The sequence below is a fragment of the Mirounga leonina genome, unplaced genomic scaffold (assembly GCF_011800145.1).
Source record: "Mirounga leonina isolate KUSES-001 unplaced genomic scaffold, KU_Mleo_1.0 Mir_93, whole genome shotgun sequence".
NCBI classification, from domain to species: Eukaryota; Metazoa; Chordata; class Mammalia; order Carnivora; family Phocidae; genus Mirounga; species Mirounga leonina.
Genome location: NW_023270854.1, coordinates 49,083,091 through 49,108,902, shown reverse-complemented (window position 1 = coordinate 49,108,902; position 25,812 = coordinate 49,083,091). Strand labels below are relative to the sequence as shown.

The 25,812-nt window shown below is 34.7% G+C and overlaps 1 protein-coding gene across 5 annotated transcripts in view; it reads right to left on the bottom strand.

Moving 5' to 3' along the window:
- ROCK1 (Rho associated coiled-coil containing protein kinase 1) overlaps nt 1-25,812 on the bottom strand; it is a 152,550-nt gene that overhangs the window by 77,324 nt on the left and 49,414 nt on the right. For all 5 annotated transcript variants that reach the window (XM_034995979.1, XM_034995980.1, XM_034995981.1 and 2 more), the window contains exons 3-9: nt 19,979-20,079; nt 19,290-19,427; nt 16,354-16,529; nt 15,479-15,563; nt 14,073-14,217; nt 13,605-13,743; nt 11,504-11,595 (exon numbers count right to left, since the gene is read on the bottom strand). In XM_034995979.1, coding sequence (XP_034851870.1) covers nt 11,504-11,595; nt 13,605-13,743; nt 14,073-14,217; nt 15,479-15,563; nt 16,354-16,529; nt 19,290-19,427; nt 19,979-20,079 — 876 coding nt within the window. The remainder of the gene's footprint in view (nt 1-11,503; nt 11,596-13,604; nt 13,744-14,072; nt 14,218-15,478; nt 15,564-16,353; nt 16,530-19,289; nt 19,428-19,978; nt 20,080-25,812) is intronic.

Here is a 25,812-nt window from a genome sequence, read left to right as displayed (position 1 = left end):
GCTGTTTCAGATGAATCTAGTCTTTTTATAGACTATATACCATTTTAGAGTAGTTTTAAAATGAGACAAATTCTGTTTAAATTCTGAGATACAAGTAGGGGAAGTCCTGGGCGAATTATAAAAATAATACTTCGTCTACATTTAAAGTAAGACATTTAGGTTTTACAGAATACCACATAATCATGTCAGAACTAATAAATAAGAATAAGGATAAAGATAGCTTTACAGAATTATCATTGATATATAGAGTAATCCACTTATAAAAATTTACCTTTCCATAAATAACTGGTAATACAGGAATCATGTTCCATAAAAAGGAATCTAGCTGATATTAAAAAAAAAAAATGGTAGAGTAGGAAGCTCTAAGAAGCCACCTTTTCACCGAAGTAGCCATTATGCTGGCACAAACTATCAGAAGCAACTTTTTCAGAACTCTGAAATCTAAGAAAAAACCGACAACAAGCAGGGGAGTGTTTAATGAAGAAAGAAGCTACTAAATTTTGGCATTTCGGGAATTGTCACTGGCTGACCAATGACATAATAATGGAAAACAGACTTCAGTGATCACACATGACAAGGAATACAGATTTTGTAAAAATAGTTTGAAAGAGTTACTAAACAAATGCATGACTGAAGCCCATAACAAGCAACAACAGCAAACCTGGGAAGGGGGAAATCTGATTTCCAGAGTTACACTATTCTGTTCAAAATGTCCGGTTTTCAAAAAAAAATTACAAAGCATGTAAAGAAACAGAAAAAGTATGGACTATTCATGGAGAATAAAGAAAATGTCAGAAAATATCACTGACATTAGATTTTCTAAACAGACCTTAAACAGTCTTAAATGTGCTCAGAGAGCTAAAGGAAACTACGGACAAAGAACTAAAGGAAACCAGGAGTATGGTATCTTAACAAATACAACACACCAATAAGGAGATAGAATAAGGAACGAAATAGAAATTCTGGCACTGAAAAGTACAATAGCTGAAACTACAAATGCACTAAAAAGGTTCAACAGCAAATCTGAGCAGGCAGAGGAACCAGTGAATTTAAATAAGACCACTAATATTATCAAGCGTAGGAAAAGAAAGAAAACGGAATGAAAACGTAAACTCTTGGGACACCATAATGCATACCAACATACACAGTATGAAAGTCCCAGGAAAGTAGGGTAAGGGGCAGAAAGAATATTTAAAGAAATAATGGCTCCAAACTAACCAACCTGATGAAACATATGAATCTACACAACCAAGAAGCTCAATGAATTCCAAGTAAGAAAAATTTAGATCCACGCCATGACACGTTATAATAAACTTTGAAAAGACAAAAAGATAATTTTGAAAGCAATAGAAAAGTGACTTGTCATACATATACGAGGAATCGATAAGATTAAAAGCCTAGTTCTTGCTATAAACATTGGGGTGCATGTGCCCCTTCGGATCAGTACATTTGTATCTTTGGGGTAAATACCCAGTAGTGCAACTGCTGGGTCATAGGGTAGCTCTATTTTCAACTTTTTGAGGAACCTCCATACTGTTTTCCAGAGTGGCTGCAACAGCCAAACTATGGAAAGAGTCTAGATGTCCATCAACAGATGAATGGATAAAGAAGATGTGGTGTATACATATACAATGGAATATTATGCAGCCATCAAAAAAAAAAATCTTGCCATTTGCAACAACGTGGATGGAACAGAGGGTATTATGCTAAGCGAAATAAGTCAATCAGAGAAAGACAAGTATCATATGATCTCACTGATAAGAGGAATTTGAGAAACAAGACAGAGGATCATAGGGGAAGGGAGGGAAAAATGAAACAAGATGAAACCAGAGAGGGAGACAAACTCTAAGAGACTCTTAATCCCAGGAAACAAACTGCAGGTTTCTGAAGTGAAAGGGGGTGGGAGGGATGGGGTGGCTGGGTGATGGACACTGGGGAGGGTAGGTACTATGGTGAGCGCTGTGAATTGTGTAAGACTGATGAATCACAGATTTGTACCCCTGAAACAAATAATACATGTTAATAAAAAAGAAAAGAAAAGCAAAATAAATTTAAAAAATAAGTAATAAAAAAAAGCCTATTTCTTTTTTTAATAAAATAGGATCCACGCCCAGCATGGAGCCCAACACAGGGCTTGAACTCACGACCCTGAGATCAAGACCTGCACTGAGATCAAGAGTCAGATACTTAACTGACTGAGCCACCCAGGCTCTCCTTAAGAGCCTATTTCTAAGCAGAAACTTTGAAGGCCAGAGGCAGTGAAACAACGTATTTGAAGTGCTGAAACAACGGTTCAGCAAGAATTCTACATCCGGCAAAATCATTCTTCAAAAATGAAGGAAAAATTAAAGAGATTACCCAGGTAAAGGAAAGATTAGAGACTGTTGCTAGTCACACTACAAGAATTGTTAGGGTTTTTTAAGGTTGAAATGAAAGGACACTAGACACTAACTCAAAGCTTTGTGAAGAAATAAAGGTAACTACACAGGTAAATATAAGAGCCAAGATTATGTATTTTTGCTTTATAAATCCACTTTTCCCCCTATATGACTTAAAAGAAATATGCATAAAACAATTATAAATTTATGTTAATGAGCACAGAATATATAAAGATGTAATTTGTGACAATAACAACATAAAGGAAGAAAATGGATTTGTAGAGAAACTTTTTTTTTTTTAAGATTTTATTTATTTGTGAGAGAGAGAGAGAGCGAACACAAGCAGGGTGAGTGACAGGCAGAGCAGGCAGAGGGAGAAGCAGGCTCCCACTGAGCAAGGAGCCCAATGCAGAACTCGATCCCAGGAACCTGGGATGACCTGAGCCAAAGGCAGATGCTTAACCGACTGAGCCACCCAGGCATTCCTGGAAGCAGTTTTCATATGCTTCTGACAGTAAATTGTATCAATTCAACCTAGATTGTTATCAGTTTAGAATACTAAATGTAATCACTATAAGAAAATGACTAAATAATATATAGAAAACTAATTGAAGAGGGAATCAAAACAGTACACTATAAAATAATCCAGTAAACAAAAAAGGTGGCAATAACTCAGGAGCTGAGGAACAGAAAGAAAAAATACAGAAAACAGAACAATGGCAGAAGTCTTTACATACAGTATTCACTTTAAATTTAAATGAATTAAAGTCACTAATTAAAAGGTAGAGACTGGAAGAATGGATTAATAAAATTGATCAAATTAAATGCAGTATATAGAGACTCACTTTAGATCTACAGACATAAATACATTTAAAGAATGAAAGAAGATATTCCATGGGAAAAAGAGCTGGGGTACCTACACTAGTATCAGACAAAATAGACATTTAAGACCATTAAAATAGCAAAAAACAGGACATATTGATGATATTGATAAAAGGGTCAATTCCTCAAGAAGACAGAACAATTATAAACATATATGCATGAACACCATAGCTCCAAAATATATATAATAAAAAATGACATAAATGGAGAAATAGTTCTAAAATAATGGTTGGAGTCTTCAATAACCCACCTTCAATAAATGAACAGAACATCTAAACAAAAGATGAATAAGAAAATGCAGGATGTGAAAATATCATAAAGCAACTAGATGTAACAGACATATAAAGCTCAACCCACCACCAACAGAATACATATATTGTACATGAGACAATCTCCAGGACAAACTTTATGTTAGGCCAAAAAACAACTTAATAAAGTTAAAGAGGCTGAAATCATACAAAGTATCTTCTCCAGCCCATGATGGAATAAAACAAGATATCAATAATAGAAAGAAAATTGGAAGTTTCACAAATACCTGGAAAATAACACACTCCTTTGTCTCAAGTTTTTATTTAAATTCCAGTTAGTTAACATATAGTGTAATATTAATTGTAGAAGTAGAATTTAGTGATTCACTTATATATAACACCCAGTGCTCATCACAAGTGCCCATCACCCATTTAAACACCCCCCACCCACCTCCGCTCCAGCAAGCATCTGTTTGTTCTCTATAGTTCTCTCTATTTTTCTTTGTTTTGTTTCTTAAATTCCACATATGAGTTAAACCGTATGGTATTTGTCTTTATCTGACTTACTTCACTTAGCATAATACACTCTAGCTCCATCTATGTCATTGCAAATGGCAAGATTTTGTTCTTGCTAAGTAATATTCCACTACATATATATATACCACACATCTTCTTTATCCATTCATCAGCTGATGAACATTGGGCTGTTCCCATAATTTGGCTACTGTTGATAATGCTATCAACATCGGGGTGCATGTGTCCCTTTGAATCAGTATTTTTGTAAATTTTGGGTAAATACCTAGTAGTGCAATTGCTGGATCATAGGACAGTTCTATTTTTAACCTTTTGAGGAACCTCCATACTGTTTTCCAGAGTGGCTGCACCAGTTTGCATTATTCCCACTGATAGTATAAGAGGGTTTCCCTTTCTCTACACCCTCACCAATATCTGTTGTTTCGTGTGCTGTTAATTTTTACCATTCTGACAGGTGTCAAGTGGTATCTCATTGTAGTTTTGATTTGTATTTCCCTGATGATGGTGATACTGAGCATCTTTTCATGTGTCTGTTAGCCATCCGATGTCTTCTTTGGAAAAATGCCTATTCATGTCTTCTGCCCATTTCTTAACTAGATTATTTCTTTTTTGGGTGTTGAGTTTGATAAGTTCTTTATAGATTTTGGATACTAACACTTTATCAGACATGTCATTTGCAAACATCTCCCATTCTGAAAGTTGCCTTTTAGTTTTGTTGATTGTTTCATTCGATGTGCATAAAGTTTTTATCTTGATGAAGTCCCAATAGTTCATTTTTGCTTTTGTTTCCCTTGCCTCTGGAGATGTATTCTAGTAAGAAGTTGCTCTGGCCGATGTCAAAGTGGTGAAAACAACATGCTCTTAAAAGAAACCAATAAGTCAAAGAAGAAATCACAAGGGAGATTAGAGAAAATGCTTTGAGACAAATGAAAATGAAAACAAAAACCAAAACTTAGGGGATTCAATGAAAGCAGTACTCAGAAAAATTTTAGTTGTAAATGCCTGCATTAAAAAAAAAGAGAGAAAGATCTCAAATCAATAACCCAGCTGACATACTAAGGAACTAGAAAAAGAAGAGCAAACTAAGCCCAGAGCTACTGTTAAGGAGAGAAACAATAGAGATTAGAGTACAGATAAAATACAGAATAGAAAATTAATAGTGAAATTAACAAAACCAATAATTAGTTTTGGGGTTTTTTTTGAAGATTTTATTTATTTATTTGACAGAGAGAGACACAGCGAGAGAGGGAACACAAGCAGAGGGAGAGGGAGAAGCAGGCTTCCCGCAGAGCAGGGAGCCCGACGTGTGGCTCGATCCTAGGACCCTGGGATCATGACCTGAGCCGAAGGCAGACACTTAATGACTGAGCCACCCAGGCGCCCCTCCCCTTTTTTTTTAAAGATTTTATTTATTTGACAGAGAAAGACACAGCGAGAGAGGGAAATAATTAGTTCTTTAAAAAGATCAACAAAATTGACAAATCTTTTACTAGACTAAGGGGAAAAAGAGGGGACAAATCAGAAATGAAAGTAGGGATATAACTACCGACTTTCTACAAATAAAAACAATAAAAGGAAAAACTACAGGGGCTCCTCAGTGGCTCAGTCAGTTGAGTGTCTGACTCTTGATTTTGGCTGGGGTCATGAGAACAAGCCCTGCATCAAGCTCCATGCTCAAGCGGGGGGGCGGGGGAGGTCTGCTGGAGATTCTCTCTCTCTCTCTCCCTCTCCCCCTCCGTTTCTCCCCCGCTTGCATTCTCTCCTCTCTAAAATAAAAAAAATAAATCTTTAAAAGGAAAAAACTACAAGCAATTGTACATCAACATATTAGATAACCTAGATTAAATAAGTTCCTAGAAACACACAAACTACCAAAACTTATTTGAAAAAGAGAATCTGAAGAGACCTACAAGAGATTTAATCAATAATCAAAAATGTCCCAACAAAGAAAAAAAAAAAATCCAAGAAAAGACTGTTTCACAGTTGAACTCTACCAAACATATGAAGGAGGTTTAATGCCAATCCTTCTCAAACTCTTCCAATAAATAGAAGGAAGACAAATTCATTCCATGAGGCCAGAATTATTCAGACACCAAAGCCAGATCAAGACACCACACACACATCCCCCCAAACCCCAACACCTCCAGATGCAAAAATCTTCAAGAAAATACTAGCAAGTTGAATGTAGCAGCATATTTAAATGATTACATGCTATGATCAAGTGGGATTTATTCCAGTGTGGGTCATCATATGAAAGTCAATTAGTGTAATATATCATATTACCAGAATTAGGAGGAAAACCCATGTGATCATCCCTATTAACACAGAAAAGTATTTGACAAAATTCAATACCCTTTCATGATAAAAATACTCAGTCAACAAGGAAAAGAGAACTTCCTCGACATGATAAAAGGCATAATAAAAAACCCACAGCCAATGTCATACTCAACTAGTGAAAGACTGAAAGCTTTCCGGCTATGATCAAGAACAAGACAAGGACTCCATCTCACAACTGCTATTCAACACAGTATTACAAATTCCAGTCAGAGCAATTAGGCACATATATGAAACAAAAGGCATTCTCATTGGAAACATAGTCAATGCAATCATTACCAAGACCCCAATGGAAAAACCCACTTTAAAATTCATACGGAAATCTCAAGTGATCCCAAACAGCCAAAACAATCTCGGAAAAGCAGAAAGCTGAAAGATTCACACTTTCTGATTTCAAAGGCTACTACAAATTTATTGCAATCAAAACAGTGTAGTACTTGCATAAAGACAACTCAATGGTATATCAGAGACAGCCCAGAAATAAAGCCTCACATATGTGGTTAAGTGACTTGAGAAGGGTGCAAGACCACTTAATGAAAACGGAGTTTTTTCAACAAATGATAGTAGGAAAACTGGATATCCACATGCAAAAGAATGTAAACTCTACCTAACACCATATACAAAAATTCACTCAAAACAATGGAAAGCAATGACTCCAACATTTATTTGTACACCAGTGATCAGAAAAGCATTATTCACAATAGCTAAAAGGTACAAGCATTCCAAGTGTCTGTCAATATGTGAACAGATTTTTGAAAAATGTGGTATATATGCAGTGAAATATTATTCAGCCTTAAAATGGAACAAATTTCTGATATGTGCTATAACATGGATGAACCTTCAAGACAAGCTAAATGAAATACATCTACCTCAAAAAGATAAATATTGTATGATTACACTTATTTGAGGTAACCAGAACAAACTCATAGAGACAGAAAGTAGAATAGTAGCTACTGGGGTCTGGGGTTAAAGGAGAACAGAGAGTTATTGTTTAATGTGTGAACAAATTTAGTTTGGGATGATAAGAATGTTCTGGAGATGGATGGTAGTAATGGCTGCACAACAATGTGAAGGTGCTTAATGCCACTGAGCTATACAGTTAAAAATGGTTAAAATGGTAAATTTTATGTTATATATACTTTACCAAAACAAAAAGATAAGTTTCTTAAAGTTTGTTTTTAAAACATGACCCGAACATAATACTGGGAAAGTCTAAACTCTTATGACCCTGAAACTTGCTAGACCCTCAATTCTTTATCCATGAAGCCTACATTGATAATTTCTCCCATGAGAATGTACAACTCTGAAAGAGAGGACACTAGACTTAATTAATCCACAGAACCTGGAATAGCATATATGCGCTTACAAACAATGCATTTTGTTTGTTTTTAAATAAATGGAAAACTTACCACATGAGCTGACAGTTACTCCTGTTATCATCTTGTGTCTTTTCCCACCAGCTATAGGTGGATTAGGTAATGGCAATATCTTATCTCAAATGAGATCATGAATGGCAAAGTGTTTTGCAAATTACATTATTATATTTAACATAGTATTATTAATAATGTATCTGTTACATATAACAAATGTTACCATTTTATTTTCCCCAAAATTTAACTGCCAAGAATGTTGATTCACTACATTCTACTTTGTATAATTCTGAATGCTATTACTTAAATGGCACATGGTATTCCAGAAGATCTAAGGCTTTGGAGTCAGACAGATTTGAATCCTGACACTGTCATTTACTAGCAATGTGACCTATAGCAGGTTATTTAGGTCTTTTCATTCCTTCTTTAATTCCTTTCTCTAATCTCATGCCTGTCATTTCTTCAATTCTATTTCAAGTGAGTAAAAAAGTAATTTTACAATCTTAATAGTCTGTGCCTCTAAATTAAGAGTGAATAAGATCAGGAAGCTCATGGAAATTCTGCCAAAAATCAAGCTATTTTGTACACTGCTCCCACACCACCAAGGAACAGATGGTGAAGATTAACTGCCATTGTAGCTTATAGACATGTAAGTGGTAAAATACCAAAAGAATACTATTTGGAAAAGGTAAACAATTCTGCCAAAGAAAATTGGAGAGTCAAAAAAATTTTAAAAGAATTATAACTGTTATATAATTTTTAAAAGCTTAGCAGGTCAGAGAGGTCAGTTCACAATAAAAGTATTCTTGGTATTTTAGGGGTGGGAAGTGAAGAAAGGGTAGGAAGAGGAAAGGGGAAGAAGAGAACAGTAAGTTCTACAGACTTCAATTTTTTTCTTTCTTTCTTCTTTTTTTAACAATAACCACAAAATAGGAGCTATTAGGATTAGGAAAAGATATAAAAATGTTTATAGGTATGTTAAATCTAAGTACAGTACAGCAAGATCATAGATAATATAAATTTTAAAAAGAAATATCAATAATACTAATAAAATTACCTCCTTATAGAAATTCTTTTTTTTAAGATTTTATTTATTTGACAAAGAGAGACACAGCAAGAGAGGGAACACAAGCAGGGGGAGTGGGGGAGGGAGAAGCAGGCTTCTCGCTGAGCAGGGAGCCAGATGTGGGGCTCAATCCCAGGACCCTGGGATCATGACCTGAGCTGAAGGCAGCCACTTAACAACTGAGCCACCCAGGCGCCCCATAGAAATTCTTTTTTTTTTTTTTTAAGATTTTATTCATTTATTTATTTATTTGTCAGACAGAGAGAAAGCACAAGCAGGGGGAGTGGCAGGCAGAGCAGGCAGAGGGAGAAGCAGGCCCCCTGCTGAGCAAGGAGCCCGAAGCAGAACTTAATCCCAGGACCCTGGTATCATGACCTGAATTGAAGGCAAATGCTTAGCCGACCGAGCCACCCAGGCATCCCTAGAAATCCTTTAAAAGTTGGTTTAAAATAATAAAGTAATTCACTTTACCCGTTTTTAAATTAATAAAAAGTTACATCGAAGAGGTATAACAATATCATAAAATGCCATTGATTTGGACTCCCCAATTCCACTGGACTATGAGCTCCGCAAGGTAAAGAACTTTTGTTGGTTTGATCACTGATGTTTTCCTAGTGCCTGAAATAGAACAGTGCTCAGCATATATAGCAGGTGTTCAGTATTCACTTCCCACCCCTAAAATACCAACAACTAGGTTACCTCCTCTCCTAATTATTATTAGTTTTTCAATACACAAAAGGAAATACGTCTTCCCTATTTTTGAGAGTACTTTACTCTGTGGTTATTCTATAGTTATTTATACATTGCTTCACTTTGAGAAAGAATTTAAACCAATACAAAAGATATTTTGTATTTTCTTTAGTAGCCTTTCAAATTTTCTTCAGATTATATTCATATTTGTATGTTTTCAGCTTTCTTCAACTTCTAAGAGCACAGCTTGAAAAAAAAAAAACCCCACAAAGTTTTTCAGTGCAACCATTCATCATCTCACTCTACTCATCTCTGTCTTTGCAACGGTTTCTCATGGAGTGGGAAGACAACAATCATGTCACATTTATTTATAGGGAAGTTCTCTATTTCCCAGTGTATAACTGCTAATAAATTCTCTCCAGGTCAAGCCGTTCCTGTAGCTTTTCCCAGATAGCAGGTCATTCAATGTCATTCTTTGTAGCAGTGTAATTTCTTAATTTCCCCAAGAATTTACTTCCTCTTCTCCCTTCTCAGTCAATTGTATAGCTTGTACACAGTACATGTGCTATACCTGAAGGCAGTATACCTGTTTTTTTAAAAATATTTGATAACTAAGATACTTCCCTAATATTGGGAAAACTACGATCTGTTTCTTTAAAATTAACAAGATTCTTTCCCTGAACTTTCCTGCACAGTCTCAACTAGATAGGCAGTCCTTAAGATAAATACTACCTACTTAATTTCTAAAACCACATGGCTGAATTCATTTCCATTATTAAGGTTTACTGCTGTTGCTACAGCAGGAAGTTAGGAACTGGTATACACTATCCTTTCTGTGAAAACAGAAAAAAAAAATCCTGAGACTGCAACAGGAGAAAGATGAATTCTTGGCCTTCCAAATCCACAAAGATGTTGGGCACATTCGGTACCATTGTAATTTTGGTTCAGCTGTGTTGAACAAGGTTTTCTGTGAATCATCTCATGATTTTAACTGTTTTTTAAAATAGGGAAATGGGGCGCCTGGGTGGCTCAGTCGGTTAAGCGACTGCCTTCGGCTCAGGTCATGATCCTGGAGTCCTGGGATCGAGTCCCACATCAGGCTCCCTGCTCAGCGGGGGGTCTGCTTCTCCCTCTGACCCTCTCCCCTCTCGTGCTCTCTGTCTCTCATTCTCTCTCTCAAATAAATAAATAAAATCTTTAAAAAAATAAAAAAATAAAAAAAAATAAAATAAAATAGGGAAATGTTCTAAACGGACTAAAAATAACTTCTTGCATACTACATATTTTCATGTCTGAATTGCAAACTGCAAGTCTGATGGAATCAAGTATACCGTAATTTCCTGTATTTTCATAATTAAATTCTGGTATTTATCAATAATAGAACCTTATATTTTATATTTTGTTTAGTAAAAACAAGATAATAACTTGTCTCTTCACAGGAAATACATTTTAATTCCCCTTTTTTTTAAAAGATATTTTTTATTTATTTATTTGACAGAGAGAGAGAGCACAAGCAGGGGAAGTGGCAGGCAGAGGAGAAGCAGGCTTCCCGCTGAGCAGGGAGCCCGATGCGGGGTTCGATCCCAGGACCCTGGGATCATGATCTGAGCTGAAGGCAGCCGCTTAACTGAGCCACCCAGGCGCCCCTTAATTATCCTTTATTTATTGACTTTCTTCACATTGAGATACCAAATATAAGACAAAAGGCAATTCAACAAAGATCAAATATCAAATTATGACTGCTGAGCCCAATTCCATCTCACGTATATGGTAGTTCATCTTGGTCTCCCAAATGAGATATCAGAGAAGTAGCAGTACAGCTTTCCCAGTATTATGAAATATTCTCTCTTTAATTAGAGTAGGATAATATCCATAACCACATCTGTGTACTTTAGATTTTCATCAAATATACACATATATTAGCAAGGCAGTTTCAAAAGACTGTATTTACTACAACTACTTTCAAATATCCACTGTAATGTTCAAGAAAAAATAACTTACTGTCTCTGAGTGTTTCCCAAGCCCATTGATCATTTTTGAAGAAGAGATGTCGTTTGATTTCTTCTACACCATTTCGCCCTAATCTCACCTCTCTGAATAGAGGAAAAGAAAAAAGTTATTAATCACTTAAGATATTATTATTATAACCTGTCCAGATATATTTGTGGGCATAATGCTAAGTCTGTGCATAATGACAAAAATAGTTCTATGTCACCTTGAAATTATATTGGTTTTCAGGATAATTTTCCACTTAAATAAAAAATAAGTTGAAGATAGAATATTGAAGACTTTTTAGAAAAATATATATGAAAAACAGACTTGTTGATACTCCATGACTTTTCTATCGACAATGAAAATCCTAATAAATCACTCCCTTTGTTTCATTAGCATAATGAATAAAACACAATGAATTTTCTTGACAGCTCTTAAACACTGTGGTAGCTATACATTTTTTGCAATCAACAACTTTATTTCACACCAAATGCTAACAAAAACTCAGAAAGACATCCTAAATTTAAAATCTCTACTTTATACACTATAAATATTTTTGACCTATCAGAAACCAATGACAACTAATTCTTGACATTACTACAAAACTGAGAGTTTTAATGGGATTCCTGGCCTCTTAGACGAGCATAGAGATAAAATGTTTAAAAATGTGCCTTTAGTGGATTTGGAAAGGGGAACTTAGCAACTTCTGTTTTCTACTTTAGTGCTTATAAACAACAAGAACAACCTGAATTCCAAATTTTTTCATGAGTTAAAAGATAAATTGCTTTTGATACAATGTGACACCTTCTTGAAGAAGCTTTCATTGACTCTCCCAGACTGGATCAGGGAACTCTCCATGGTTCTATGGCAGACAGACAGTACTTAACTCAGAGTACTTATCTCTCTGTACAATAAACATCTCATTCACTTGTCTGTTTCCCTCAAAGGAGTAGGTGGTTAGTGGAGAACAGTGGCTGTGTATCTTTTTCATTTCTATATCCCTAGCACCTAACACACAGCATAGTACTTATATTTATAAAGTATATATTAAAATGTAAAAATATGAAAGACTACATTTCAGGCTCTAAAGGATATATGAAGGACGGTAAATTTATATTAATTAAAGTGAATCTGACACTGAAACATATCTAAAGGTACTAGGCCTCCCTAATATTTAAATTAACAATATACAACATAAATATTAAACATAATCTTAGTAAGCCATGTGGTTCATGTTTAAATTTAAAAAAATAAATTTAAAAAGTAAACCATAAGGGTACACATAATATACCATTTTTGTTTCTAAAACATATACATGCATATACATTTATAAAAATGCTTACTGAATCTGAAAGACATCATACCAATGACCATTTCCAAAGGGAAGGAGGTAGGATATAGCTCTGCACTATTTACTTAATTTCAACAAAATATAATCATATATAATTAAATCTTTTTTCCAGCTCTAGTGAGGTATAATTGACAAAATCTTGAGATATATAAAGCGTAAAAAGTGATGTTTTGACATATGTACACATCGTGAAAGGATTCTCCCATTGGGAATTAACACATCTATCACCTCACCTATTTACCTTTCTTTTTGGTAAGAACATTTAAATTCTACTCTTAGCAAATTTCAATTATACAATACTGAATTAACTTAAATGGCATCAATTAGAAGATGCATCATTTTTCCATCACTAGGAAAAAAATGTTCCCAGTTAAATTAATACGTGACATTGTAAGATGCACTCTAATTTCAGAGATGTTACATGTTTAAAAAAAAAAAAAAACCTTCAGACTCAAGAAAATATAATTTTTATACTTAACCAAGTTAAAAATTCAACAATGAAATTTAAAAAATCATCTGGTCTAGCCATTAGAAAAGAATTTACCCCAATTTCTTAGGTAAGGCAAGTGGTTTGAGATCCAGAAAGTCATCCAGAATACCACAAAATATTATATTTCATTATCATTAATGATTTGGGGACTAGTAATATTTTTATCCCAACAGTTCAAATATAGGAGCTGAGATACAGACCTCAAATACTAAGCAGCAAAATGGGAATTTCCTTAGAATAAATTAAAGTTCAATGTTAAGATTATTTACCTGTCAGTAAGGAAGGCACAAATAAGATTTTTTGCTTCTTTTGATATATCATTATCATCAGGGAAAGTAAGTGAATTTTTATGGTTCATAATCTTACTGTAAGTTCCAACCAGAGAATCTGCATAAAAGGGTGTATCACCTGAAAAATTGATAGAAAAAACAAAAGCAAGTAAGATACATTAAAAAAATCAGTTTCAAAGGAAAAGAGTCAATGTTACATGTTTAAAGATTACTACATATGCATTAAAGACATATACTTAATATATAAAAAAAAATAACACATCACAAAGTTGCTTAGGCTTCTAAATAACTTTTAAAAACACACAAATTAGGTTTGGATCAGTTTGTTTTCTACACACAAAATTAACTTTGCTTAATGCAATATAATACCTTATTGGAAGAAGCCAAATGGCTAAGTTTTAGGATGAACAACTATGTTAGAGGTATACAAAATTCTCCTTTACTCACCTACAAGCATTTCATATAAAAAGACCCCAACTGACCACCAGTCACATTCACGTCCATAATAGCCATCACCACCTTGAGATTTTAATACTTCAGGGGAAATGTAATCAGGTGTTCCAACTGCTGTATCACATCGTACCATACCTTCCTAAAAAAAGAGTGGCAGGTCAACTTTTTAATTAGAATACAAATATAAATTCTGAATGATTTAAAAGGACTTTCCAAAAAAACCTGTAGACCTCTCAGTCTTTGGCCTATAAAATATATCAAAACCTAATGCAAACTTGACAAAAATGAACACATAGTCTAATCACATATACATATTATATACACAATACATCTGAAATATGTGTGTGTGCTTGTGTGTGTGGATACGTCAGTGACTTTTACTTTGTAATATTACTCATTAGAAAGACACACTGCCAACCAGTTGTGGCAGTATAATGACCTCATCATAACTGCAGAGAACAAGTATTTAAGCCAATTCAAACAGATTGAGGGACAGGATGAATCATTTGATAACATTAATATATAAATGCTGATTTAATTTTTTTTAACTAAAATAGCCATTCAATCTAACCATGCTTGAAACTGTAAAGAAAACATACAAGAATTAACTGTACAAATATAAAATGGGGAAGTATGTGTAATGGAAAAGGGTGTAATAGTACTGAGCATACTGAACATATATTTAATATGCATTTTAACTCTCCAAAAAAAAAAATCCCTAAATCTAAATGCAAAAGCTATACATACCTATTACTAATTGTAGCTGGTATTAATGCAATAGAATTATAATTAATTAAATGTTCACGTAAACGTTTTCATATAATGTTTCCTTCTAAGCAATAATTTTCCTTTTAAAATAATACAACTTTTTGGCTATTGTTCTGTGATAAGTTTCCAAGAATATAAACTGTTTCAACTGAAACAAATTAGCATACTTGCCACTTCAGCTATAAATATGTTATTTATTTTGTAAATAATGAGGACAGATAGTATCTTTAAAGATTGACTCCCAAAATAAGCAGTAAGATCGTCTACATGTTAACAGAAGGCTAAGTAAAACACTAAAAAATACACACATCACTGAAATCCAGTTTTTATGAAAGTCTAATTTTAACACTGGTCTTAGTATTTAGTGACTAGTTCAATTCCTAGTTACTAATAGTACTGTATATTACATTGTTGTTATAAAGGATTTACTAAGTGCAGCAATCAACACTTACCTTAGGTAGAGAGAAAAATATAAATCACTTACAAGTTACTAATCAACATTGAAATCATGGCACCTATTTCAACAAATAAGACAGGTCATATCAATTCTGTTACAAGTCTAGCTGTGGTTAGTACATTCTTAAAGCATTTTCTAAAAAGCAGCTATCTTGAATTAGCAAAAATTATTTAACCTTATTCATCTTCATACAAGTACCAAAATCTGCTAACTTCAAATGTCCAGATTTATCCAGCAGCATGTTATCAGGTTTCACATCTCTGAGGGAGAAAAAAAAGAGTATTTCTAAAACCAGACACTGAGAAAAATTCTATGAGGCAGTTATTTTAGGCCCTATATCCTAACTCATTGTAGATAAGGCCATTTTTGATCCATATGTGCTCTCTCTATCCACATCTATAAACTGAACTTTAGCAGGGAAACTCCTTTATATGTTAATGCCTCAGAGAAAGACATTTAATATTCCCTTTTCTTTTAAAAAGAGTTTGATTCTTCCAAGGGGGAAAGCAAACCATCTGAGAGAGAATAACCATAAAAAACATAATACACATAAAACATAACTGAAACACACTTTTCAACTTAAGTACATAAATAACCCCAGGACAGGGTCTAAATCACATTCATTTTTGTAACCCTGGCACTTAATTAGCACAGCAACTGCACTGGATTCAAGTAATGTTCGTAAAACAAATGAAATTGTTCTTCTAACAAATAAATATAATCTATTCATTAATTAAAAGCAAGTTGATTTGTATATAAAAAAATTAAAAGTGTTTAACTCTAGGACATACCTCAGAAAAGAGCTTATAATTTTTATTGTTCAGAACACCAAATAAAAGTATATAACCAGATTAAGGGACCATTTACATCAACATTAAACTGACATAATAAAACTATGAATTTCAAAGTCTTAAATTCTGAAATACCACTTATCTCACATGAAGGAGAATAGGTGGATTTTGAGTAGGAAATGCCAATCAAATAACGTTTAAGTACTTTTCAGCTTCCCCCTTCAACAAATGAAAAAATTTAAAGCATTTTTATCTTTACCTGTGAATGAAACCCATGGAATGGATTGCATCCAATGCAAGAACTACTTCTGCGGTATAGAATCGTGCCCATTTTTCAGGCACATCATAGTTGCTCATTAAGTTTACAAGATCTCCACCAGGCATGTACTCCATCACCATGTAGAGATAACGATCATCTTGGAATGCATAAAAAAGCTATACAAATACAAAAAAAATACAAAAAAAAATCAGTAAGATTAAGCAAAAACGGTTTCTTTTAAAAAAATGACAAAAATACTAATGTAAGATTTAATTAAAATAATCAAATTGTAGTTACTATAGCACTGTTAAAAAAAACAAAACACACAAACATAAATATCACAAAGGCCCCTGAATATAAAAGGAACTGTGATTATTTCTGAGTTAGATGGAAACTTTCTTTTCTATACATTGCTACACTAATTCAATTTAATTGCTACACTAACTCAATTTTTTACAGTGAGAATTTTTAAAAATTACAGTAGTTCCAATAAAGAATATACAAGTCTCCTAAGCAAAGAAATATATGACTCTGATATAATGTGTGCTCTTGTGAGGTCTACTGTTAAATTTATATCAATACCACAAATCTCAAGAAGTTTGAAAAACTGAACTACAGGCTCAGCTGTCCATTAGCCATGTGATTGGGCAATTTATTTAATCTCCCTAAGTCCCTGTCACTATAATCCTTTCCAGAAAAATGTAAGGGACTATACCTTGTTTCACTTTTATACCTGCTGCTAGGTCACAGTCTGGACCTAGTAGTGGCAGTTTCAAATGCTTAAAAATGTCTAATCAACAGAAGCATAAATTAATCTATAATTGGAGATATACCAATAGGGATTAACTGCCTTTCAGAGTTGCTGAAAGGATTAGTGAATGTAGAAAGCACCTGGCACCACAGATGCCCCGAAAGTAATAGCAGTCAATGGGAGGAGGAGCAGTAACAACTAACAGGAAGAGGGCAACAACTAGAGTCAAGCAGGAAGAGTGAAATCCATTGACAGAAAACTGGAAAGAATAGCAGGCATAAATGTATTTATTATGTGACATGGGTTAAAGTTAAAAAAAAAAAAAAGCAAATTTACAAAAGAACATTTTAAGTAACATGAGAAGATCAGAATCAAACTAAAATAAAGCCCTAGAAAAAATGGTACCTTATTTACACAGTCATTTGTCTTAAAATCTTTTTGTTTCATTTTTTCAACAGTGTTTAATGATTTTAGTTACAGATTTAGTTATTTTAAAAAGATGTTTTAGGGACAGATAAGAAACTAAGTGGCATCTCATGGCTAGCCCAGATTAAAGTATACAATTTATCATCTGGCACCACAACTAAAGAAACAATGTTGATTTGGTGGCAGTTTCCCATATTTATAGACAATGTATCAAGAAAAGCAAAGCTTCAAGTACTAAGTTGTAAATTTAAAAATTATGTCTTATGTCTTTTAACTATCTACAGAACACTGAAGATTTTCTGTATCTCTGGTTCTCAACCAGAGGAAACAATTGTCCCCTGGCCACCTACCCCCCTCCCACTACTACCAGGTAAACATTCAACAATGTCTAAACACAATTTTGGTTGTTACAAATGGTATGCAGGCTGTGGAGAGCTGCTAGTGGCATCAACTGGGTAGAAGCCAGGGACGCTGCTGAAAATCTGATAATACACAGGACAACCCTCAAAACAAAGGACTACCTGGCCCAAAATGTCAATAATACCAAGCCCCCAAATCCCTGCTCCACATAGCTGATAAAAACAGAGCAGATATTTCAAGTATAAAAAGTCATCCGTAACACTCAAACATTTTCCATATCCTTTTTATTCCAATTACTAGTGCGCTTATTTAGGATACTCTTCATTATATATTGTAAATTAATAAGTCATAAAATTCATGTTAAGAATTTAGAAATGGTCTAGTCAACCCAGTAGTTTTTTTTTTTAAACCAGAAGATTTACTTCCCCCATATGCATTCTTACATAACCCCAATACGTAAGACACAAAAAATATGGAGCTACTCTAGTTGAGGCAGAAATAGAAAACCCAGAATTATAACCTCCTCAAATTCCTGCTTGTCCCCATGACTTCACTTGAGGTATTCTCCACAGGTGAAAATAACCAATCTAAGCCAACTTCCCCATTTTTCAGCAAGGAAACTCAGGCCCAGAGATGTAAATAACTTGGCCACAGCTTCACCAATAGGTTTTTGATAGTTAAGACTAGAACTTACAACTACTGACTTCTAGTGTATTTTTCTTCCCACTGAAAAACCTAAAGCCAACACAATATTATTTGAAGGCCTACCTTAACTCACCTCTTCCTTAATTTTCCCATTCCTTCCTCTCCACAAAATAAGAGACACAAATAGACGAACAGATGGTTAAATAGAATAAGAGGTCTCATATTTGGGAAAAAAACTTGAATTTCAATATTAAAGTATCTACATAGAAGATAATATATGACTTCCCCCAAATCAGAGTATTTAAATTTTCTTTTTCTTTCTCTCTCTTTTTTTTTTAATATTTTACTTATTTATTTGACAGAGAGAGACACAAGCAGAGGGGAGTGGGAGAGGGAGAAGCAGGCTTCCCATGGAGAAGGGAGCCCGATGTGGGGCTCAATCCCAGGACCCTGGGATCATAACATGAGCCGAAGGCAGACGCTTAACGACTGAGCCACCCAGGCGTCCCAGATTATTTAAATTTTCTAATATTTAAAGTCTACAGACACATAATTATTTTGCTTTGGCCTTACTTTCCTCCTAGAGACAATTCAATAAAATTAAATTTTATGATTTAAAAAAGTAACAATACATTAGACAATTATGTAATTGCCAATAAATTCCCTATTACTGTTCTAAAAAACAAACTAAGCTTCTCCAATATGTTTAGTTACAAACTACTACAGCAATAATGAAACAGTAGCAAAATCATACCTGGACGACCCAAGGGCTGTTAGCAAAAGCCATGATGTCCCTTTCTTCCCAGAAAAAGGCAGAATCGGATCTCTTAATCATTTCAAATTTACTGAGAAGCTTCATAGCATATACCTTCCTAGTGGATTTATGCCTTACCTTTAAAATTGAAAACAGAAAATAATGAACCTTTTGTTGACATTTAAAGCTCAGCATTTACCAGAACAATTTACCAAATGATTTTAACACCTTGTTAAATAATATAACATCACTGTTCTAGCTTTTCTTCCATCTCTTCTGCTGATTTATCCCAATTAGATAATGTCAAGGCTTCAATTACCAGAAGGCAAGTAATGTTAGAAAAGAATCTTTACTCCCTATATAATAGCACACTCCCCTTTCTCCACCCTGTTATGCATGCTGCTTTCTATTTATAAAATTTAGGATTCCATAACATTTTAGAAGTCTAATATTACAAGTAAAAATTTCTCTTCTGACACTTGAAACCTTTTCTCTATCCATGGATGCCTGAGGAAAGTATTTCATACTACTGCTGAATTTGACTCTAGGCTTTCACATCCTATGGCAAGACTATCTAGAGCAATTAAAAGCAACAATTTTATAAAAACAATATCATCCCAAATAATGCATGTAAAACACACAAATGGATTTTTAATTTTATTGTTTTTAATCTCATTAAAATAACCTACCAATTGAACTTCTCCAAATGCACCTCTACCAATCACCTTCACTACTTCATAATCTTCAGCTTTCATTCGTAAATCTCTAATTTTATTTATTGTGTCTTTATCTGTATGAAAAGAAGAGTTTGTGATTTTAAATCATTGAAGCATTATAACTAACACCGTTTATTTTATTATTTTACATTCAAGTCCTTGAAAAAAAAAGTATTAAGCATTACTTCATAGTATACACTTATAAAGGAGAAATGTTCAATGTATTAAGAATTGTTTTAAATAAATTCTGGAACGACTTCACTCTAGCTATTAAAATTTAACTTGATATTTCAGAAAATATACTACTAATACACATGGAGGACAAACAGTTAAGTCCAGAGCAAATCTGAATTAAAGGATCATAGGTATATGTTTTAGATTAGTGAAATAAAATTTTCTTTTTATCAAGTCAGTTTTGATAATCCCTCCAAGAAGATATAAATAATTGAAGATATCCAACGTTGAAAAAAATCATATACTTATATCAATACATTTCTCTATTTGAACCTAGATTTTAACTTAAAACACACAGTGGGAATCACTGCAATTATTTATATAAACCTGTCATGCTACAAACTACAATAATTTACAAATCCCCACTGGACAGATATTCTAATTCCTAATTTGGTCATAGATTAAAATAGGGCTATTTTAATCCACATGGGTCAACACTGGCATGAGATTACATGGAAAAGCTTCACATTTCAGAGTGTACAAAATACAGAACAGCTATTAAACTTAAGTTCTAGTTCCTAATAAAAACTCTGTATTATATTCTTGTCTTTCTTTTTAAAAGCACATTTAAACTCGTGTTTATATACATTATGACCAATAAACACATGCAAAAGAAAGCAAATTTCTACACAAGGATAACATAAGTACACTTAATTTTAGGTTACATATCAATTGCAAGATGCATCAGAAAGATACAGACAATAATCAATATACTGCACAATTATTTGTGTCTACCATGCAGTCTCTATAGAATCACTGTAGATATATAAAGATAACTTTAAAACATAGTTCCTCCTCTTAAGGAGTTCAAACTCTAGCAAATGAAACAGAAACAAACAATGAAAAAAAAAGTACAAAAACAAAAAACAAAAAAAAAGGAAAAGAAAAAGCTATGAGGAGGTTAAGGAGTTTGTAGAAAACTAAGGAAGACGCCTAACCCAAACCTGCCTGGGAAGGAGGTGGCTAGAAAAGGCTTTCTGAAAATGGTAACACCTAAAACAAGTCTAAAATGGAGCACAGCAGTTAGCCAGGTGGGGAGAAGAAAAGAGAACACTATAGGCAGATGGGCAATATAAGCAAAGGCACAGAGGAACTACATACAGGCAGCTCTGTGCTGCTGAAGTACCAAGTTTGTGGTAAGGTTCAGAGGAGACGCTGAAGAGTCCCAAACTGGTTAAGGAGCTTGAACTTTGCATGTAGGCAAGTCGTTATAAAACTAGTATTTAATCATAAAAAATATTTTCTCACAATAAAATTTAAAGCAACTCAATTTTATAGAAAAGAAAGTGCTCTGCTTCAGGAGGGTAGTGGTGCCGTGGTCAGGATATCAGAGAGGGGCTGGAGTTTCATCTACTTTATACTCTTCCATAAAGCAGCCCCTGAGAGTCCTGTGGGATCTGCTGGGAACCGAGAAACACCATGAAAAGAAATCAGGCAGATAAACAACACAGTCAAATTTACAGTTCAGCTAAACCACTCTGGGAAATATGTAAAAAGATGAACTCAATAAGGACAAGACTGGGGGTGGGGAGAATTTTAAGAGTACTGTAATATTCCAGATGAGAGTTAAGAAAGTCCTGAACCAGGATGTGTTATATAATAATAGCCTGTGAGGTTGAGAAAGGATCCCTAGCTCTGGTTATATGAGGTTGAGAGCCATAAATAGGCTGAAAAGTCTGTTGTTTGAGCCCAGAAAATATATCTGCTGCAAATTTATGTGGGAATGATGATCTTGCTTCCTGCTTTAATTTCTAACAGCACAGGAAGTGTATAAAGCAGCTTGATATGTGATTCAAACAACATTAGTTGTCAGAATGACTTTATTACATTAAGAATGGCATTTAAGTGCTGTTTTGCCTTTTAATTTTAGGTTAAGAAACTATCAAAAACTAACTTCCAAAGTCAATCAGTATTTAATGAAAATGCAGTAACAGTTGGGAGTGGCTCTAAAAACCTTCATCTTGGTCTCTGTCTTAGCTCATGCTGCCATACAAAATACCATAGACTGAGTGGTTTAAACAATATTCATTTTTTTTTTTTCACAGTTCTAGAGTCTGTAAGTCCAAGATCAGGGGACCAGCATGTTTGATTCTGGTGAGGCCTCTCTTCTTGGCTTGTGGGCAGCTGCTATCTCTGTGTGTTCACATGACCTCTTCCTAGTGTGTGACAAGGTAAGGACACTGATCCTATCTTATCAGAGCCTTACCCTTATAACCTCAGTAACCTTAACTGCCTCCTTATGACCCAATCTCCAAATACAGTCATTGGGAGTTACGGCTTCAACATATAAATGGGGGGGTTAAGGGGTCAACACACAATTTAGTCCATAGCAGTCCTTAAAAAAAACACAATTAACAGCACCACTGCTAAGACATCGACTTACTTTATACTAAGATAAACTGGATGTTCAGTTTCAATTTGACAAAAATTTACAGGACTGATGATGTAAGTCCATGAGAGTGAGTGATGTGTGTACCACTGACACTGTGGTTCAATAAAACATGATAGATTCAAATATTTTCCACAAAGTACCTGCTGATGTGTAATACAAAATAACTACAGGCTTTAAAGATCTTGTGTTTTCATAAGCTTTGTCAGTTTGTCCAACTAAGCCTTTTTCTGTACCATACATAATTTTAGCTACTATCACTTGTAACCCACCTCAGCAGACTCCTCGTTAAGCTTTAAAAATATTCTTGCCTGTACTTGCTCCATGAAGACTACACATAGAGAGGGTAATTCTTTAGTTACTTCAAACTCAGCACTGACTCCTCAAATAAACAAGAGTCAAGGAAAATCAAAGTTGTTTGTCTTATTTTTTGTCTACTGATGTTGCTCTCGATGACCTCAATTCTTTGAGCAACTGTTCTTGCCAAAAAGCTAATAGTCTTAAGGCAATTTTTCTCTCCACATATTTTTTTTTTGCTGCTGCAAACACTCACCATTAGTGAATGGCTTTCCCTGTTCGGCTAATAAGCCACTCATAAACTAATGTAAGGTCGCAGCCTCATTCCTTTTTTATTTTTGTGAAGAAAATTCTGTGATGAGATATTCCATTTCAAGTTTTCTATTTTTTCTGACTGTTGCTTTCTTGTGAGTTGGGAATATTATGATGAGGACTCACTCTGGTAACATCAAATATATTATTTTAGCACAGCAACAATGTCACTGCAAAATAAACACAATGCTTTGCCTTTTAATTTCACAAAATAATCCACAGTTCACTGTGCCTCAAAATGACAACACTCAAAGTTCGGTTTTCCTTCTTTTTTTTTTTTTTTGACACAACGGGTATGCACCGGAAATAAAAAATAAAATGTTGTGGTATGGTGATTCACATGAAACACTGTTCCGTTTTAACTGTACCACCTTGATTTAGCTGAGTAGCAGTGTGAACCAATAACAGTGTCATGTATGATTTCTGTCACAACTACTCAATTCAGCCACTGGAGCACAAAACCAGTCCCAAGACAATACATAAGAATGAATGTGGCAATGTCCCAGTAAAACTTTATTTATGGACACTGAAATCTGAATTTCATATAATTTTCACGTCATGACATAGTTTTCTTCTTTTGACCTTTCATCAATCACTTTAAAAATATAAAAAACATTCTTTGTTCATAAGACATACAAAAACAGGTGGTGGGCCTGATTTAGCCTGTGGGCTGCAGTCTGCCAACCCCTGCTCTAACTGAAACCCAGCTCCCCACAAAGGACACTGCTTCCCTTGCAGCTCTCAGGTGGTGACCTTTACCTTCACTCATATGCCTTATACCACTGGCCCTGAAAGTGGGACAGGTGAACTCCACTATTATCTCTATAGCCCCATCCTGAATCTGCCAGCTTTGATTTTCATGTTATTAGGTTCTATTTCTCACTACCTCTCATTATTGCTGTAATCCACTGACTCGCGGGTCATCACATTTCACTGTCAGAAAATTTTAGTTCCTGGCTTACTGACCTCTCCAATATTCACCTGTTTTAATTCTTAGGGATTTTATTATATCCATGGACGACACTTCTAATATCCTGGCCTCTCAATACCTTTAACTTCTCTCCTTCAATGCTCTTGTCCTGTACATTTTCTTCCCTCTTCTCAAACCCTGCACAGCTCTCCCACTGATCCTCATTCATAGCTAAGACATTTTTGGTTACCATCCGGAATCAAATAAAACAATCAGAAGAAAACTGCCACAGATATAACACACACACACACACACACACACACACACCTGCCAGAATGTGCAGGTATATTTGGTCACCTTCTACTACAGGAGAATACTGCTATTTTACACCAATCTTTCCACCAGTGATGTCACATCCTTTTTCACTAGTTCAAGGACATGGCTCCAGCAATACTACCCTCTTTCTCTTGTATTTTTAAGTTTCCCCTTTTCTAACCAGATCCTATCATGCTTACTTTCATTCTCATCTTAAACATACCTCTTCATCCCATTTCTCTCACCAGCTTCTTCTGCCCCATTACTCAACTTCACTACAGCAAAATCCCTCAAATGTTGTCTATCCTCTGTTTCTATATCTTTCTTCATATTTGCTTTTAAGTCCATTTAGGAGGGATTTGGCCACTACCTTTCTATCAAAGCTGCTTGTCAAAGTCACAAATTACCACCATGTTGCTAAATCCAATGACAAATTCTCAGTTCTCATCTTGACTTATCAGCAGCTTTTGACAGTTTGGTCCCTCTCTGCTGGTATACTTTCTTTACTTGACTTCCACATTCTTCCAACAATGCTAAGGATATTTTTTCAACCTCAATAGTTACTTCTCAGTTGCCTTTGCTGGCTCCTCCTCTCCCAGAGTTCTTAACACTGAGCATCTCAAGGCTTAATCTTTCATAGTGTTTTCTTCACTGTTTACCTTTATTTCTTTGGTGGCCTTTAAAAGCCACCTACATGTCAACCAATTTTTATGGCTAGTCCAGATCTCTCTCTTAAGCTTCAGGTTTATATAATCAATTGCTTACAGAATATATCTACTTGGGTAACAGACCTCTCAAATTTAATGTGTATGAAACTGAAGAGATGTTTTCACCCAAAACCTCTACCTATGATCTCCATATTTCTGTTAACAGTTCAATTTTGCTAAAATCTAGGGAGCATGCTTGACTCCTTTTTTTTCCTTACACACCACATCCTATTATTCAGGAAAATATGCTAGCTCTACCTTTGAAATATTATCTCCAATCTGATAACTTTTCACTCTCTACACTGCTAACATGCTGGACCAAGCCACTATCATCTCTTCCTAGGATTACTACGATCGCTTCTTAACTGATGTCTATCCTTGCCTCTCCATATTTTATTCTTAACCCTAGGTGATATTCTTAAAAACACAAGTCAGAGCATGTCACTCCTCTGCTTAAAACTCTCTAATGTCTTGCCATCTCGGCCAGAGCAAAAGTCAAAGATCTTACAATGGCCTACAAGACTCTACATGACCTAGCCTCTTTCCTTACTTCTCTGACATCATCCTACTATTCTTCTTGCTCAATCCTCTCCAGCCACAATGGCTTCTTCCTTGCTGCCTCTCAAACATGCCTGATATATTC